Source organism: Artemia sp. Qi Xiang Cuo, chromosome 7, assembly GCF_049724085.1.
Source record: "Artemia sp. Qi Xiang Cuo chromosome 7, ASM4972408v1, whole genome shotgun sequence".
Lineage (NCBI taxonomy): Eukaryota > Metazoa > Arthropoda > Branchiopoda > Anostraca > Artemiidae > Artemia > Artemia sp. Qi Xiang Cuo.
The window spans coordinates 76,449,865-76,467,453 of NC_142800.1; the positions used below are offsets into that span (position 1 = coordinate 76,449,865).

The 17,589-nt window shown below is 35.7% G+C and overlaps 1 protein-coding gene across 1 annotated transcript in view; it reads left to right on the forward strand.

Moving 5' to 3' along the window:
- The first annotated feature begins 4,310 nt into the window (after positions 1 to 4,310).
- Positions 4,311 to 17,589, forward strand: part of LOC148950699 (retinoic acid receptor RXR-alpha-B-like) — an 88,621-nt gene continuing 75,342 nt past the window's right edge. Inside the window, exon 1 of the mRNA XM_089092574.1 lies at positions 4,311 to 4,430. Within this exon, the coding sequence (XP_088948700.1) occupies positions 4,396 to 4,430 (35 nt within the window). The 5' untranslated portion in view covers positions 4,311 to 4,395. The remainder of the gene's footprint in view (positions 4,431 to 17,589) is intronic.

Below are 17,589 nucleotides of genomic sequence, written 5' to 3' on the forward strand. Positions count from 1 at the left end.
CAAAGGGAATGGGACATATCCGTCCAACCCGTTTTTTTTTTCTTATTGATGAAACGGGTTTAATTTGAAAACATTCATTAATAAGTAACAGATACAGTTACACTACAGCAAATGGGTGTAATGAAAGTGATATCGGCATACCTACTTAATTCTGCGCTCGAGTGACAACGACCCCCTTGGTCCAGTGCCCAAGTTACATTAAAAGGCCAGGTCTTAATAAAAGCTTTCAATTTGGGAGGTTCAAGGAGGAGTCTTTGACAGTCTTATGACCTCAGGGTACGAGATGTTGCAACGTTCTAACGTATAAGTGGTTTAAAAAATTCGATCACCCCACAAATGATTACCAAAAATATGCACAAATATAACAAATGTAAAATTTGAAATATTATAACACTTTTTTCAAAGCTTTGAAGAAAAGCAAAAAAGGCTAAATTCCCCTAACTACGCTTGAAAGCTATTTTAAAAAGAGACTCTTTGGATATTTCCGTGGAAATCTCCGTAGCAGAAGCTTTGAGCCAGGGTGGGAATCAAAGAGGAGTCTTTGAGTATTTTGACCACAGGTGACTTATTGTTGCGACTTTCTTAAATTTGGTAATTTTTGTGAGCATTTGGAAATCAAAGCTTAAACTCAAGAACTGATACTAAGTGTCCTAACATTTTGCTTGGATTAAAAGTGACGAACCAGGATGAAAATCTCAACATCTTCCTGGAGCTACTTCAGTCTGCATATTATTTCATTTAGTTACATTTAAAACGGATGAGCTTTTCATTTTTTACCAGAAAATAGCTGGCACTTCATTTTTCTTCATACCGAATCAACCATTAAGTGTTTTTTGTTTCATTGTAATTGAAATGTTCTCATGTGAAGTGTTCATCATGTATTTTTCAATTTGATAAATTTGCTCCTTTTAGATGCAGTTTATAATTTGTCAAATATTAGGTATTTATCAATTTATAGTTTGGAATGAATCCCCAAAAGAAAAAAATGAATCATATCCAAAAGAGCAGCCAAAAGCAATAAAACAGCAGCAGTTCAGCCTTAGCCTACATGACATATATTCCATAAAGAAGCCAAAACAAAACTTTAAAATGCACTTTTTTTAAATTGTTATTAAAAACCACTTTTTAATACAAGAAGCCTTTTTAAGAATCCAAAAGAGCAAAAAAAAACAACAAACAATCTATATCAAAGTCGACCATTTCAACTGTTTTAAAGGTGATAGGCAAAGGGCATTATGAAAAAAATGAAGCTTCTAAGTTCAAAGCTATATTCAAAGTTTTTACCCAGATAACTGACGAATTTTGTTTTACGGTATTTGAAGTTTTGTATGCAGTAATGCTCGATGAAAAAAACTACTAATTTTGATAATTATTTATGTTAAGAATGCATAGCTAATAGATACTTCAACTACTCGTATTATGCAAGGGTTCTGAAACGCCACAGCCATTTCGTTTCTACCAGATTTCTACTTCTCTTAATGAATAACGAAGTAGACCAGTTTCCAGCAGGTGACTTGTGAATTTTTGAACTCATGAATAGGCTCGAATCTGCTGTAAATTTAAGCTGTGATTTGAAAAAGACTGATGAAAACATTAATGTTTGCGGTCAACATTGATCGGGCCGGCGGCGCACCACCGACATCTTACCGCCGGCGTGGCGTGCTGTTTTTAGCCCCACCGCCCCCGGTCTTGCTTCATCGGCGCGGCGCCGGGGTCTAATTAGAGCTTTCAATTTAAGATTGAACCGCTTTCGAAGTTTCAACAACAACCCTTTCTACACGATGTGCCTTGGTCAAAACTAAAAAATAAATAATAACCTTATCTTTCTTTCATTCATTAAATGAAAAAATAAGTTTCTCTACTTAAAGTAAGGAGCAACATTAAAACTTAAAACAAAAAGAAACTATTCCTTATATTCGAAGAGCTGCCCCTTCCTCAATACCCCTCTCTTCACGCTAAAATCTTTCAAAGAATTTTTAAAAAAGGTCTTGATTCAACTACAAGGCACTTGTGTTTCAAGAATCGTTCTTAAAAAATTACACAAGGTCAAACATTAGCGTAGGGAGGGGGGTATTGAGGTGGGAGTAGCCCACGTGATATACGGAATAATTTCTGTTAATTTTAAGTTTTAATATCACTCTTTACTTTCGGTAGAAAAGACTTTTTTTTATTTATTCTGATCATTTTTCAGATAATCCCAGGAAATCCACCCCTCTGTGGAAAACTTCCCCACAAAAAATTCCACTATATGGGGAATTTCCTCTCATGTAAAATTCTTCCGCCGGGAAATTACCCCCGGACAACTCCATCCCTGCTGCAAAATTCTTCCCCGAAAATTTTTTGCTTACAATTCTGGCTGAAAAATACTCCTTAGTACAATTTTTTTTGAAGAAAGACTTGTTTTCATTTAGTTTCTGATCCTTTTAAAGATCATATCCCTGTGTGGAAAATACCTCTCCTCCTCCCTTGGAAAGTTTCTCCCCCAGAAATTTTCCATGGAGAATTTCTCCTGGTGATAAGTTCTCCATGGAAAATTTCTCCCGTTAAAAATCCCCCCATAAAGATCCCCAGAGAATTACAACTCCGCTGAAAACTTCCCCCTGACAATTCTCTATAAGTGTCTCCACATGTACAATGGGATCAACAACGAGAAAGTAAGACAAATAACACAAATTTTATATATAAATTCTGGCAAATTCTGCCCATGTGAAATTTCCCCTGAACAGGTCAACCCCAGAAACTTCCATCCCAATAGGAAATTCTCTCCGTAGAAAATCAGTCCTCATAAGATCTCTGTCCCCCCTTAGAAAATGTCTGTATCATTCCCTATAACAAATACTATATTTAAAAAATGGGCAATTTTCACAACTTGCGGCCCTTCCTCTAGAGGTTCTGAGGGGTCATGTCATCTCCAAACACATATTTATTGTACCTTTTAACTCTAATGTACAAAGGTCTATCTAAACATTTTGATCAGGCTACACTCGGGAAAAAAGGATGTGGGACGGGGGCTAGTTGTCCTCCAATCTTTCGGTTACTAACATGGGACAATGGATCTTTTAATTTTCGCTTAAACGAGTCCTCTTCCAATACTTTACCACCAATGATTCAGTTCGCGCATGCCTTAAAAAAGCAACAACAAAAAATAAGCATGATTCGGCCATCCTTCTTCTCGGAAACACTACAAAATTTCATATTTTTATAGATAGGAGCTTGGAACATCTACAGCGGGGTTCTCTGATACGCTGAACCTGATGGCGTGATTTCCATTAAGATTCTTTGACTTTTAGGGGGTAATTTCACCTTTTTCGAAAATTTGGAAAATTTTTTCAGGCCCGTAGTTTTTTATGGGTAACACTAAACTTAATGAATATTATATATTTGGAATCAGCCTAATCAGCTAATTCTTTTTTTACATCTATCGACATTGTCATTGATTCAAGATCATCAAGAATCCAATTGATTTTCTTTAGCTAACTTTTGATTTCAAGTTAGTAATACTTGATAAATAGATAGATGGTTTTGCCTGACTATTTGAAGCCGGTAGCGATTGTGAACGAAAAAGGTGTTATCTTGACTGCTTGCGTATTGTCTTGACTGTAGGGTTAAAGCAAGGAGAAATAAAATCGTTTATAGATGATAAAATACAAACTTGTAAAGAATATCAAGAGTATTTGCAGATAGTTGTCTGCAGGAAAGAGCAAGCAACTCCCAAAAATACAGTATAAAACGTAAAAAAATAGTAGAAAGTAAGTAGTTAAGTAAATTTAGTGCTAGATAAGTATTTTTAGCACTAATTTGGTGAAAAATGATATTTATGTTACAAAAATATGTATCCAACAGGGAAATATTCTATTTTATGTCATAACTATGCAAAATATGTCCCAAATTTCTAAAATATGTCCCATTTATGTCCTATTATGTCATTGTGTCCCGGCACATAGGAATATGCCCTTTGGACATAAAACATGTCCAGTTGGCAACCGTGACTACGATATCAAAAGCTTAAACCTCTTGGTGAATCAGAAACGAAATTCTTTACCTCCTCCCCCTCTCCACAACCGAAATTTTAAGTCGCCTTCCTCAACAACATCTGTACTTGAATTTCCCCCCAAATATCGTCAGATCGTAATTACATCTCCATTAATCCAAAATATGGCCTCATTTCATTTTAAGGTGTACAGAGTTACTACCTCATATTAAAGAGGAAATTACGATAATGATATGGAACAAGTTCTCCACGGTTGGTTCTTTCAACTACGCCGTCAAAAGGGAAAACCGGTTTTGGGTTCACAACCTGGGAGCATTCTAAATGTGCAAGCTATGCTAGAAGGACAGAGAAAGTTGATAAGTTAAGGAGTATAATCCAGTTGATAGACAATATTATTGGATTTTATGGATATGTCCTTGTTCCCTGTTAGCTATTCGGGGTAAGTGTGAGAATTATCTCCTTTTTTGACCTAGTTATTAAAACTCTAATTTGAATGTAGGCTATTCTCTTTTTGGTAAATATTTAGCCTAGTGGTTGGCCACTTCCGAAGGAAAAAATGAAGCTAGTGGCCAACTATTTACCCTTTTTTTGCTGTATGAAATCTAGGCTACCTCGTTTAACTTGTGGATTGGTCTATGTGTGGTGTCTAAGGAATAGTAGGCCTAGGCTATCAGTTATAGACTTGTTAGTTTTACCAAGTGACTAGCCTATCTACTGAACTAGGCTAGGTTTATGGTCTCATTATCTTTTTTGATTATTTCTCATGATCTATCGGTTCATAGCCTAACACTAGCCTAAATAAAGCCAATTCAAAAAAGACTTTGTTGTCTGATTTCTGCCTTACAATGAAAGTCACCAAACATGGGCTGCAAACATATAGTGGCAAAACTAGGCTACTCAGAGGCAGAGCCATTCCTAGGGCTTGTGGCGCCCTTGGAAAAATTAAGCGAATCAAAGTGAAAGATTTGATCAAAGTGAGTAACCTCCCAGCCGCGGTGCCCACCAAGACCTTGGTACCTGGGGCAGCGGTAAATATAGGCTAGGCTATACCAAATCATATTATTGAGTTAGGAATAAAGTTAATACAGCATTCGATGCCTTTTATGTTGATTACGAATATAATAATCATTTCTATCGGAAATGATTTTCATAAGATGGGTCAATTCTCTTTCCAGATATAATAATCACTGCCGTTGTAATTGCGTCCCAGACCTTCCCCTACCCAACAGGGCCTGATATAGCCCTAGGCTTTATACAAAAATTAGTTGATTTTATGAGTAGCCTATTTCTCATCTGTCCATGTGGACATTTGCTGATCTGGGTGTTCTTGTGCTTATTAATCATCAATATTAGACGTTTATGTGAAGCTAGGCTATTTTATGAGTTTTTTTTTTAAATAATTTCAGCTAACTTTGTATATAGCTTAGGGTCATATCTTGGTCCATGGGGGTGGGGTTGAGATACAATTTGTGACATCAGTGACTGTCATATCCCCAAAAAGTACCGAATAATATATTCTTTTTTTTTTACCTGATACCTTTCCTACAAGGAACACTGGTAAAGTTCTAAGAAATCATATTATTGAGTTAGGACTAAAGTGAATACACCATTTAATGCCTTTTTTTATGCTTTTTATGAATAAATAACGCATTAATATTAGAACTGGGAGTCAGTTCCCCCCCCTATAGCGGCACTACCTACCCAGCAACGGAATGGGCCGACATCGGGGAGGGAGGGCTGAAAAAAAATCCTGACAGAAGATCTGTTTTATTTCGTTCACCGAATAAAAAAAGGCCGTAAATTGTGTAGTAACTTTATTCATAAATCAATAATATGATTTCGTAGAACTTTACCGGAACACTAACCAAAATATGTAGGCTATATGTATTCACAACAAAATTTAGAAAATATCGAAAAGTAGAGCGGGGGGGGGGGTACTTGAAAGCACCTGAGTTAGGGCAACCAGTGTCATTTGGAGAAAGATTTATGACCTTGACCCTTCCCTAATTTTAAAGAAATGATTGACAAAATTCCAGGAAAGTCCTTTTGAAGAAAATAGTGGAAAGACTTTATGTCAAGGCGAAACGTAGTGACTCCCTCCGGGTTTTGTGAAATTCTATTCCTGTTGGAGCCTAGCCAGAAGGTCCATTTGGGGAGCGTAAGTGACTTGATTCCTTGCTATAAAATGATTACTTGATCCTAAGACTATAAAATGATTTATTTGTGCTGAAATGGAAAGTAATTTAAAAAAAGTAAAAATATTGCTTACGTTCACCCCCCCCCCCCCCCTTCAGGGAAATTCCTTGTCGTTGGCTCTCAAAGACCATTTGAAAACTGATTCATAGGAGACCCAAAAGAAAAGAAACAGTAAACTATACTGATCAACCTGAAATTATTGTGAAAGTAAAACATGTGTTTTTAGGGGGGTAGGCCCACAGGCTCTTTCTGCATGTTTTTCTGACTGGGGCACCTCATACTATTCATCGCGTCATGAATATTACGATAAACAAAAACATTATATGGCTTTCCTGGCCAATTGCCAATTCTCCTACGAGATTAGCATTTGAAACATTGTTTTCGTGTGTAATGCAAAAATTTAATTCGCCTGCCAAATTTACAACAATTACAAAAAAAACGATATGGACTGACAGGGCGAGGAGAGCCTAATTTGACTGATTTTTCCGTTTTGCCGCATCTTCCCCCTCCGGAAATATGGGCCCCAAATGCATTTCTGCGAATATGCCTGACTGTGGCCATACTAAGTACAAACGTGGTTGTCACTCAACATGTTTGCCAATGGGGCCAAAATAATTCCAAACATAACTAACCCCATGCATGTTGGCATGATTATGGCTCGAATATTAAGTTGATCAACAAAATTTTGTCAAGATATATCCTAGAATAGAATTATTTGAAGGTATTCGTTTTGGGGAAAGGCCTGGGTAAATTCAAAGACAATTCCATAATTACATATTAACAAGGCGAACACACTACTAAATGCCTTTTTTATGCTCTTTGCATATGTAATAATCGTTTCACTTGCAAATGCATTCCACTCCTCTAATTGTCCTAGATATATCCCATGGGCACTAGGCCGTGTCCAAGGGAGAGTAGCCCCCCTCTAAATGTTTGTCTGACTGGTAAAAATGTAACAAAAATGGATATAAACATATTTTGTATGTGTTTTTTGAAGTTTTTTTGTGTAACCCACCTCCCCCCCCGAAAAAATCCTGGATGCGGCCCTGCCCATGGCTACATACAATTTTTACTTTTTGACATAAAGTGTGCCCCTAGTCCGGTGATATTCAAAAATCAACATGCAGTTGTATATGACATTACGATTTTCAGGATAGGCACCACAACTGTGTTCAAAACGGGAATGGTTCCAGGTTTGACTCCCTGAAACGTGAAACATTTCGTAAGATTTTTGTTATTCAGTGAAAAGCTACTATCAAAGAAATGGATTTTCCATAGTTGGATCCCTCCAAAAACAAAATGGCCCCTCTCCCACTCTGTATTTTAATAATAATTAAAATGCTGGATACATCCGCAATAGATGGTCTACTAATCTTGAAAAAGAAGATAAAACAAATAATTCTTTGTTTGTCGTCTCGAGTAATTTGACATTAGAGACAGCCTAAAATTTAAGACTAGTGCAAAAAGTACAGCTTTTTTAATATGCAGAAGTTTTCGGCAAGTTTACCCACATGTCTAATCTTAACAATACACCGTTTTTTCGTCAAGCTGACCTGTGCTTTTAAATGCTTATTCTTCATTGTTATGGTTGCAAAGCACTCGTTTAGCAATTTGTTACTTATCATTTCTGAACACGTTAATCAGACTTACTTCCAATGAGATTTAGTAAACGCCAAGGTTTAGCAAGCGCTGAACTGAATTTCAATTTGTTGAACCTTTAAGGATTTAAATAAGGTCAGTCAAGAAGAGAGTTATCTAGAAAAAAAAGGGCTGGACAGGAACTTAAATATTTTCTAGTCCTGAAGTGGCGCAGTGGGTTTGATATCAGCTTGATAATACGGGACCCAGGGTTCAAACTGAGCTGTAGCAAGACACTGAAGGACTCAAGATTTGATCTCGGAGGTGGGATTATGCGAAATTGTCACCATATTAATCCAAAAAAGAATAAGATGAAAGACATATTTTCTAGTCCTGATCACTGTGCGCTGATCACTGCTTGGCAATACGGGCCCATGAGTTTGATCTCATCTACAGCAACCCTCCGCAGGGCCTGGAACTTCATTCCGGCAATGAGATTCTACGAAAATGTCGTCAAAATAATCCAAACAAGAAGAAGAATCATTTTCTGTGTCACAGGGCTTAGAATTGCATGAAGATTATGCATTAGCGTCTCCAAATAATCAAACAACAACAAGAAGAAGAAATATTTTGGATCTGGATTAGTCAAAACTAGCTAAACAGATAAACATTTGATGAATGGATCTAATATTAGCTGAATCTGAGCGTTTGCTAGATTGCATTGTATATGGACCTTTGATTATATTCCTTAGGTTCCTTGATTATATTGTAAAAAACCCCATAAAAATCAAGGATCTTACAAAAAGAATTATGAGGAAATATGCCAAGAATATAAGAATCATAGATGCGCACTTTTGAAACCTTTAGGGGATGGGGGGGGGGTCATCGATTTTTCTCTAGAGTGGCTACAAAATTTTCAAAGTGTGTTTATTGGCGAAAATATGCTGATTTCCTGCAATCCCTGTCATTTCGTCAAAAACAGATTCTTGGACTAGCCTCGTGACATAATTTCTGACAGGGAATTCTTCCCCAGCTTAAAAGGACTCGAAATGCTCTCTGGGAAACTTGAACTAAGATTCAATTTAATTTGTTTTTGATCTCGTCTCAATGAGGAATCGGCCTGATAACCCCCTCCCTTCCAGAGCCTCAGACCTGTTTGCGCCTATGCCTGGGGGAATTTATACCAGTGATTTTCCTTGTGGAGATTTTCCTTGTGATTTTCCTTTTCCTTGTGGAGCCTAGGTTGCGGATTATATTAGGTTGTTTGTTCTTCGTTTAGTTTGTACCAAATATACGTATATTTAAAAATGGGATGTCAAAAAACCGATATGTTACTTGTCAGGTTTTGTTTTATTAAAGTGGGAATTTTTTCCCCCATCTTCTTAATTTTCTTTTGTATTTCCGTTGGAAATGGTTTTATGAAAAAATCGACCCTTTTTACAATTTTTTTTTCAATCCATAAGACGTGTTATTTAAGAGACATTTTTGCTCTTCAAATATATTAAAAGAATAGGCAAAGTAACAACTAGAAACATATAATCTGGAAAAAGTCATAGAACTAATACTTAGAATCGTCCACAGAAGCGGATGGTGAGCTAGTTTCCTCCCGTGCGCGTGCATGGGATTTCTTGCTGGGGTGGGGGGCAAATATAAATAGCAAATTTTATGGATAATTTGAATAAGAATTGCCCAGAAAATCAGGAAATTTATGATTCCATGGAGGGGGCCCCAAGGCTTCCCTGTGTACGTCTCTCTTCCCTAAAAAGCGCATGAAATCCTTCGTGATTAAAAAAATTTACCACAAAAAGCTACCAAAGTGCTAAAAAATCATGGTTTTTGGGCCAAAGAGCACGATTTGTGAAACATCAAAACTTCCTGGAAATAACCTTGACTCCTCTTAGCTTTTGACTGTGTACACCCTTAACTGGAATCTCAGGTGAAGTGAGGTGAAGTGAGGAACGATTCTGATTTAAAATAGAACACTTCACTATTTGAGGCATATGTTTAAGCCAATATCCATCTCGACTGGGGGGTTTAGAGACGTTCGTCAAACACGTTTAGAGGCTCGTGAAATTTTCACTAAAATTCTATTTATCCCCCATCTACGGCTTTCCCAAAAAATTGAGAAAAATATTTGGGTACTTTTCTATTATCAAGTACTTTTTCTATTATGTCAAGCTAAACTATGCCACATTTAATTTTGTTATTTTGTTTCAGTTTTGTGGCCTTTTTTTAATTGTTCTTTTAATATCTTTCTTGGTCCTTGTTGTTTATTGGAAACAGTCAAGAATTATGGTTAGGTTACATCTCAGAAAACCGGTTTCATAGCTACAAAAACAAGTGACGGATGATACAATGCATTTGACAGACAAAATACGTTGGACTTGTATAATTCGGGCTATATATTTGCACATTAGGGTTTAATAATTTTGTTTTAATAATTTGGTTAGATTTTCATAATTTTGTTTCTAAAGTATTATTATATTATCATCTTTTGTTATTTTTAATTAGGATTATCCTAACTTCACTTTTTGGGTGTGTTTCCAGTAACCGACAAGTACCTCTTTCTTTTTCTAGAGAAAAAAAGTATCGGGACATGCGATAGATTCATCTGCGCAAAATTTCTTATCTTAAAAATGTTGTCTTTTGCCCCAAACATTACCTGCTTGTCTTAAAAACCTTCGCTTGCCACCAAAAACCATTCCTTTGCAATGCCAATTTGAGTCCCAATTGATGTAAAAAACTTACCTGTGATCGTAATGGCAATCTTACAATCGAAAAAATATCTTAAGGTATTTAAGAGATCGTTCCTAGAAGGGGACCTCCATGGATCCTTAGGAGGGTAAGCATAACTAAAATGACCTTCTTAACCATCTGTTGCAATACTTTGAAATATGTGTGGCTCGATGGTTTAATTAGGATCACCGTTACATCTAAAGGAAGCTGGATATTGGTTCATTGGATGTGAACTTTTTGTCTAATGTAGATTTTTCATGGAAGACCACGTAATGTTCGTGTAGATGTTTTTTGTAGTAATCTAAATGCATCATGGGCTTTAAAAAACTGGATGGGGAGTGACCTTTTGACCCCACACCTAGGAAAAGCCGCCAAGAAGCACCTTAAGGTTCGCAAAACTTGTGCATTCGGGGATTAAAATACAGTTAGTGATGCCTTAGACCAGGCACAAGTGCAAGGGGGGGGGGAGGTCTTGGGTCCGAATACCGTCTCCAAAAGCTTGTTATTTTTCCTGAATGTATGTATTTTCGATGGAATTCGCTTGGTTTTTCCTTTATTTCAAAGTTATCCTCCTTCTAAAAAAAGTCCTGCCTCAGACACTCTGATTTTCCTGAAGTTTTGGCAGAGAGCACCCGTGTATCTGAATCTAGTTTTTTGGAAATATTTTTGGTATTTGGTTAAACGGAACACACCCAAAAAGTGAAGTTAGGTTAATTCTTTCGAAATATACCAAAACAGTATGATAATAAAATACTTTAGAAAAACAATTACGAAAACCACGGCAAAGAATTATGAAAAGCAGGCCGCGCAGAACGCATTATATTAAATACCTAACCTAAATTAACCTAACCCCTAACCACCTCTAAATATTATATATTTAATTAAAATATACCTATATCGTAGTTTCTCGCTCAAAATAAGCAAATCATCATCGATTCAAGAGAGGCAAATCGGTTTTTGTCAGACCTTAGAGAGCCTAATTCTCGAGTGTGTTCAGTGTAACAGACAAGTACCATATGTTTTGCCTTAATTGGACAGCCCACCGGTAAAATAATAATAATAATAATAATAAAAAAGCCTTTAAAAGACGAGGTTTTGAGGTAGACTTAAGATTGTTCTGATTGTCTGAAGTTTGCTTTTATGCTAAATTTTCCAAAAACTTCTGTTTGAACCTTTCGTTATTCAGCTCAGCTGTGCATCCGAATTCCTGCCGTTTGTTTTATTTGGGTATATCTAAAAAGGGGAGGGGGGCTTCATTGGCGACGTTACTCAGTACAGGGGAGTTCAGTGCTATTCTGATATTGTCTCCAAGTCTATATATGTTCACATAAAAACTTTTCGATAGGGTTAAGACTATTTAAGAAAAATAAAGTGTCCGTGTATATAATTAGGGTGTTAGCAGCATAAGATTTCATGTTTACTTGATAAAAACATATCAAATAGTTTTTGTACACAATTTCTAAGCGTTATTTGCTTATCATAACATATATAGTGCAGTCATAATTTTCTTGTTAAGTACGGTATTCTATATAGAATAATAGATATATCGGTCGTGTTTTATAAGATATGCCATAAACATTAGCAAGGGCACATGCATCTTTCAGACAAGAAGCGATATAATAACAAAAAATCAATGCAAAAAATCATAACTATTATGAAAGAAAATACGAGTACGACAAGACATAAATGATTAACTGTTAGCTAAGAAGTGCTCTTATTTTGCATACCGATCCTGACATATTTAGTAACACTAGTAATAATGAATATCGAAATTATTCTTCGGATTTGTTATCATTCAATCCCAGTATGTACGTGAAAAGGTTTATCGGGGGGGGGGGCGGCCCAGTTATGAAAGAAAACAAATTTAATTTGACATTTTGAATAAGAAGTGCCTAGAAACTTGGAAAATTTTAGGATTTTTTTTTTAAAGATAAGTTAAGTTTTATTCTTCATTAGATACACATACAATATTACATGTTATTATTTCCCCAAAGGCTCATTGGCTTCTACAAAGGGGGAAGACATATGAATTGCTTACTCAGAGATGAAACAAAAGAAAATTTAAAATGATCACTTACTCACATACGAAGGAGAAGAAAAGAAAATATAGATAAAACGAAAATTATAGAAAAAATAGAATAAATAAACTAAAATAATTAATTAGATTAAATAGACTAAAAAAAATATAAATAAAAATAACTTCCCAAAGGCTCATTTGGCCTGTACAAAGGGGGAAGACATATGAATTGCTTACTCAGAGATGAAAAACAAAAGAAAATTTAAAATGAGCACTTACTCACATACGAAGGAGAAGAAAAGAAAATATAGATAAAACGAAAAGTATAGAAAAAAAAGAATAAATAAACTAAAATAATTAATTAGATTAAATAGACTCAAAAAAAATATAAATAAAAATAACTTCCCAAAGGCTCATTTGGCCTGTACAAAGGGGGAAGACATATGAATTGCTTACTCAGAGATGAAAAACAAAAGAAAATTTAAAATGAGCACTTACTCACATACGAAGGAGAAGAAAAGAAAATATAGATAAAACGAAAAGTATAGAAAAAAAAGAATAAATAAACTAAAATAATTAATTAGATTAAATAGACTCAAAAAAAATATAAATAAAAATAACTTCCCAAAGGCTCATTTGGCCTGTACAAAGGGGGAAGACATATGAATTGCTTACTCAGAGATGAAAAACAAAAGAAAATTTAAAATGATCACTTACTCACATACGAAGGAGAAGAAAAGAAAATATAGATAAAACGAAAAGTATAGAAAAAATAGAATAAATAAACTAAAATAATTAATTAGATTAAATAGACTCCAAAAAAAAAATAAAAATATAATAATGAAAAACATAAATAAAAATACCTTCTAAAGAATGTTTAAAATTTTTTTTAAACAAACCGAATGAGTGGCACCCTGATTCAGGCAACTTATGCCAAACAATATGATACGCCATTAGAGGATTAAAATCTGACCTTATGCAAGGAGTAAATGGAACTTGAACATGATTTGTCATATTGCGAAGATTATAATTATTTTGATCAGAGGTAAAACATAGCGGAACACTTAGGGGCCGGGGACGTCACCATGAAGCTGAGCAAAAGTAAAACATGCACATGAAAGAATGTACAGTGACTCAAGATCAAGTAATGGTATAACTAATGAACGATTAGTCTCCTGAATAAGGTTTCTAGCTTTATTGTAAACCTTAGAAAGTGGTTCTAACAGTGAAGGAAAAGTTGACATCCACACAATTGGACAGTGAAAAACGTAAGATTGGATCAAGCAGTGAAAAATGATTTTTAAAATCGATCCTTGAAAAGTATGTCTAAGTTTCCTTAAAATTCTGAGACTCCTGCATATCTTCATTTTGATAAAATCAATGTGACGTTTGAAAGAGAGGTTTTCATCAACAAGAATGCCCAGAAAACGAACATATCGGCAAGGCCGTATCCAGGGGGGGGGGTTACCCGGTTTACCCCCCCCCCCCCCCCGAAATTTTTGACCGAGTCGAAAATTAGTAAAACCTAGGTAAAAATCAGTAAAATTAATCGAAAACTGAGTCAAAAATTAGTAACCCCCCCCCCCCCCCGAAAAAAAATCCTGGATCCGCCCTTGCATATCGGTCTTTAGATCTATGAATTATTCCATTTGGCTGGTGAATTTCTGATAACTGGGGATAAACCTGAGAAACACGTGAAAAAATCAAAAAACTGGACTTAGAAAAATTCAGAGTAAGATAATTAGCATCAAGCCACAAAATCACCCTCTCAAGCGAACTTTCCAAATTCAATAGAAGCTCGGATTCGCAGTTTCCCAAAGGGCCAAGTGTGCTGTCATCAGCAAAACAAACAAGGACATCGGAAGAAAGCGAACTATAGTTGACACTATGGGCAAGGGAAGGCTTAGGATGACAAAGTCGACAGCAGTTAATAAGTTTCTGCTTTTTTACAACATAATATAGATCATTTACATAAATCAAAAATAGCACAGACCCTAAAACTGATCCCTGAGGGACACCGAAATTGACTTGCGAGGGTGATCGGAAAAGTGGATCAACAGAAATTAACCTATCCTTCAAATAAGACTGGAACCAAAAATATACACTTCCCCTTATGCCAAAATGAGACTTCTTTGATAGAAGAATTTCATGGGTTAAGGAATCGAAAGCTTTACGAATATCCAGGAATACAGCAGCCGGAATCAATCCCGAATCTAACGCAGAATGAACAAAATTCAAAAGGGTCATACAGGCATGTTCAGTGGAGTGCTTCCTTCGGAAACCAAATTGAAAATCATGAAGACAATTTCTAGATTTTAAGAAAGTAAGGAAACAAGAATGCATAGCCTTTTCAAATATTTTACTGAATAGTGATAAAATTGAAATTGGTCGATAATTTGCCGGAAAATTTCTTGGTCCACCTTTATACAAAACAATAATCCGAGCACACTTGAGAGCATCCGGAAAAACACCACATTCAAATGAAAGATTAACAAGTTTTGTTAGATGCAATACTATTGAAGGAAGAATAGATTTAACTACCTTAGTAGGGATAGAATCTGGCCCAGATGAAGACGAGTTTTTCAAGCCATTAACAATTTTAGTAATTTTCGAGGCGGGTTTTCTGACACGCTGAATTTAATTTTGTAATTTATATCAATACCACTCCACTTCTTTGGATTCGTTCCCCTCTAATATATGGCAAGTTTTCTTAAGCTCCTAACTTGGGATGGGAGATTCTGAGTTTTATATTTTAACATATTTAGAATCACCATGAAAAGCCGATTCTTTTGATGTATATGTTACTACCAAATTCTATTTGATGATGGACGCTAATGCTACTGCTAATTTACGAGGGTATTCTTTACATGGAGTTTGTTGGGACGAACTATTTGAAAGAGGACAGATAGTCTTTCTTAAAAATTCACTTTATTATTGCTGTCTGAATAAAATAATGCACGTTCTTAAAATTGTATTCTCTCGTTTGTTATAAATGTAATACACACAGAGAAAAGCTTAAAGCCTTGCTGAAACCTAGTAAAAGAACGGGCAACTTTTGAAGCTGTCGCCCTTTATTTGGATTTATTGCGATCTGACACCATTTTAGAAGGGTTTTGGCAGTTTTTGAAATCGCCTGAAATTTGTTTTGCAATGGATTAGCCGAAATAACAGTTACCAATGCTGAAACAGCTTCAATTCTTCCTCAGCTGACAGTTTTTTAACGCGTTTTCAAAATTTTGGTAACTATAGACTGGAGTTCGCTCTTTACTAGGCTGCATCTGATGCTGCAACCATGACTAGCACCGAAAAAAAGGATACATCAATAACACATGCTAAAACATGAATTTTTTTTCAGATTTTGCACAGGGCCTGAAAACCTACGGCACAGGAATTTTGACCATAGTGATTCCTAAGGTACACTTCTCATTTCGACCCGCTGCGATTTTCACTGATCAATATGAAAATGACATAAAAAAATGGGGTTTTCTTGAGGGAAATTGCATTTAATTAAGCACTACCAAGACGAACCTAGAAAATATAAGCAAATATACCTTTAAAAAGCTTTTCAATGTTCCAGTATCCTGCTCTTGAAAAAGGATATGTTATTTAAGTGTTTTCAGACCTGGGAACTGCAATGGTATTTTTTATTTCAATTAACCACTGTTTCTGAGGGTTTCAAACCTCTTTTTTGAAACTCATAAATTTTTTTTGTCTGCACATTGAGTATAACATGGATAATATTTACCATTCCTAAATCATTGTCAGTTGGTGATTTTTTTTTACATTTCAAAATCTATTCAAAAACAAACGATTGCCGATTGGAATAACTACCTCCATGAACTGTGCGTGTTTTCTGTGCAACAGAAAAATTGTGGGAAAATTGGAGGAATTGGTCATATAGTGGAAATAGATGAATCCTTGTTTACAAAAAGGAAAACTAATGCAGGACGAACCTTACCACAACAATGGGTATTTGGTGGAGTGTGCCGGACTGCCGGGAAACAGGTGAAAGATTTTTAGTGGAGGTCCCTGACCGAGGAGCAGAAACTTATTCCAACAAATTAAGCTTAACATATAGACAGGATCAAGAATCACTTCAGATTGTTGGAAGGGCTACAACACAACTGAGCTGGAACAAGCAGGTTTCACTCATCTGGAAGTGAACCACAAAAATAATTTTGTCGACCCAGAAACCGACTTCTCTACCCAAAAAGTAGAGAGAATGTGGGGTTCCGCAAAGTGGAGGAACAAACGGCACCGAGGTACATCCCAATATCATTTACATTCATACTTAGTAGAGTACTTGTGGCGGACGGCAGTAAAGGCTTAAGGCCGAGTTCATTTTAACGCGATTCTTGAGGACATTTCTGCGTTCTGGGAGCATATTTCCAAATTGCAGTTTTCAGAATTTTGCTTATAAAGTATTCTATTTTCATCATTTTTTTTTCATTAGCATTCACCAAACTTCACTTTTCGAGTGTGTTTTATATAATAGACAAGTACGAAAATTTACTAATTAAAAAAATTGCTCATAAAAAATTCTATCAAGTTGCTGCTATTGATTTTTGGCTATCGACTCTTAACAAGGTTGCGCAAACTGCGTAACGCAAGATTCAAAGTGGAGCTAGAGTCTACTCGACACTGTCTGGTACGGACAATATTTGCTCCGTAAGATTGCATAACCTAACGTAGTCTTATTAATCTATGCCAGTGTGAAAGCTTCTATGGCGTAGTGTGAAAAAGAACCATAAGGATTAATTAGAAATTCAGCAGAAATTTTGAGAAGCTCAGCAGAAATTTTGACTCAATTTTATGTAAAATAATAGAAGACTGTTTTTTGTGACTCATTGTCAATTGTTGAGCCTCTTACGGTTTTGATCCAAGTCAAACATCCTGTCGACTTTGTTTGTTTATATATTGCGAAAGACAGCGCCTAACTGCTTACGCCTAATTGACCTCAATAGATACCGTGATAAATTTATTTCTATCTAAGATACTGATCTAAAGGAAAATCTATTCACTATTCCAAGAAAACCGCATTTGAATTAGACTTGTACTAAAGAATTCCTAT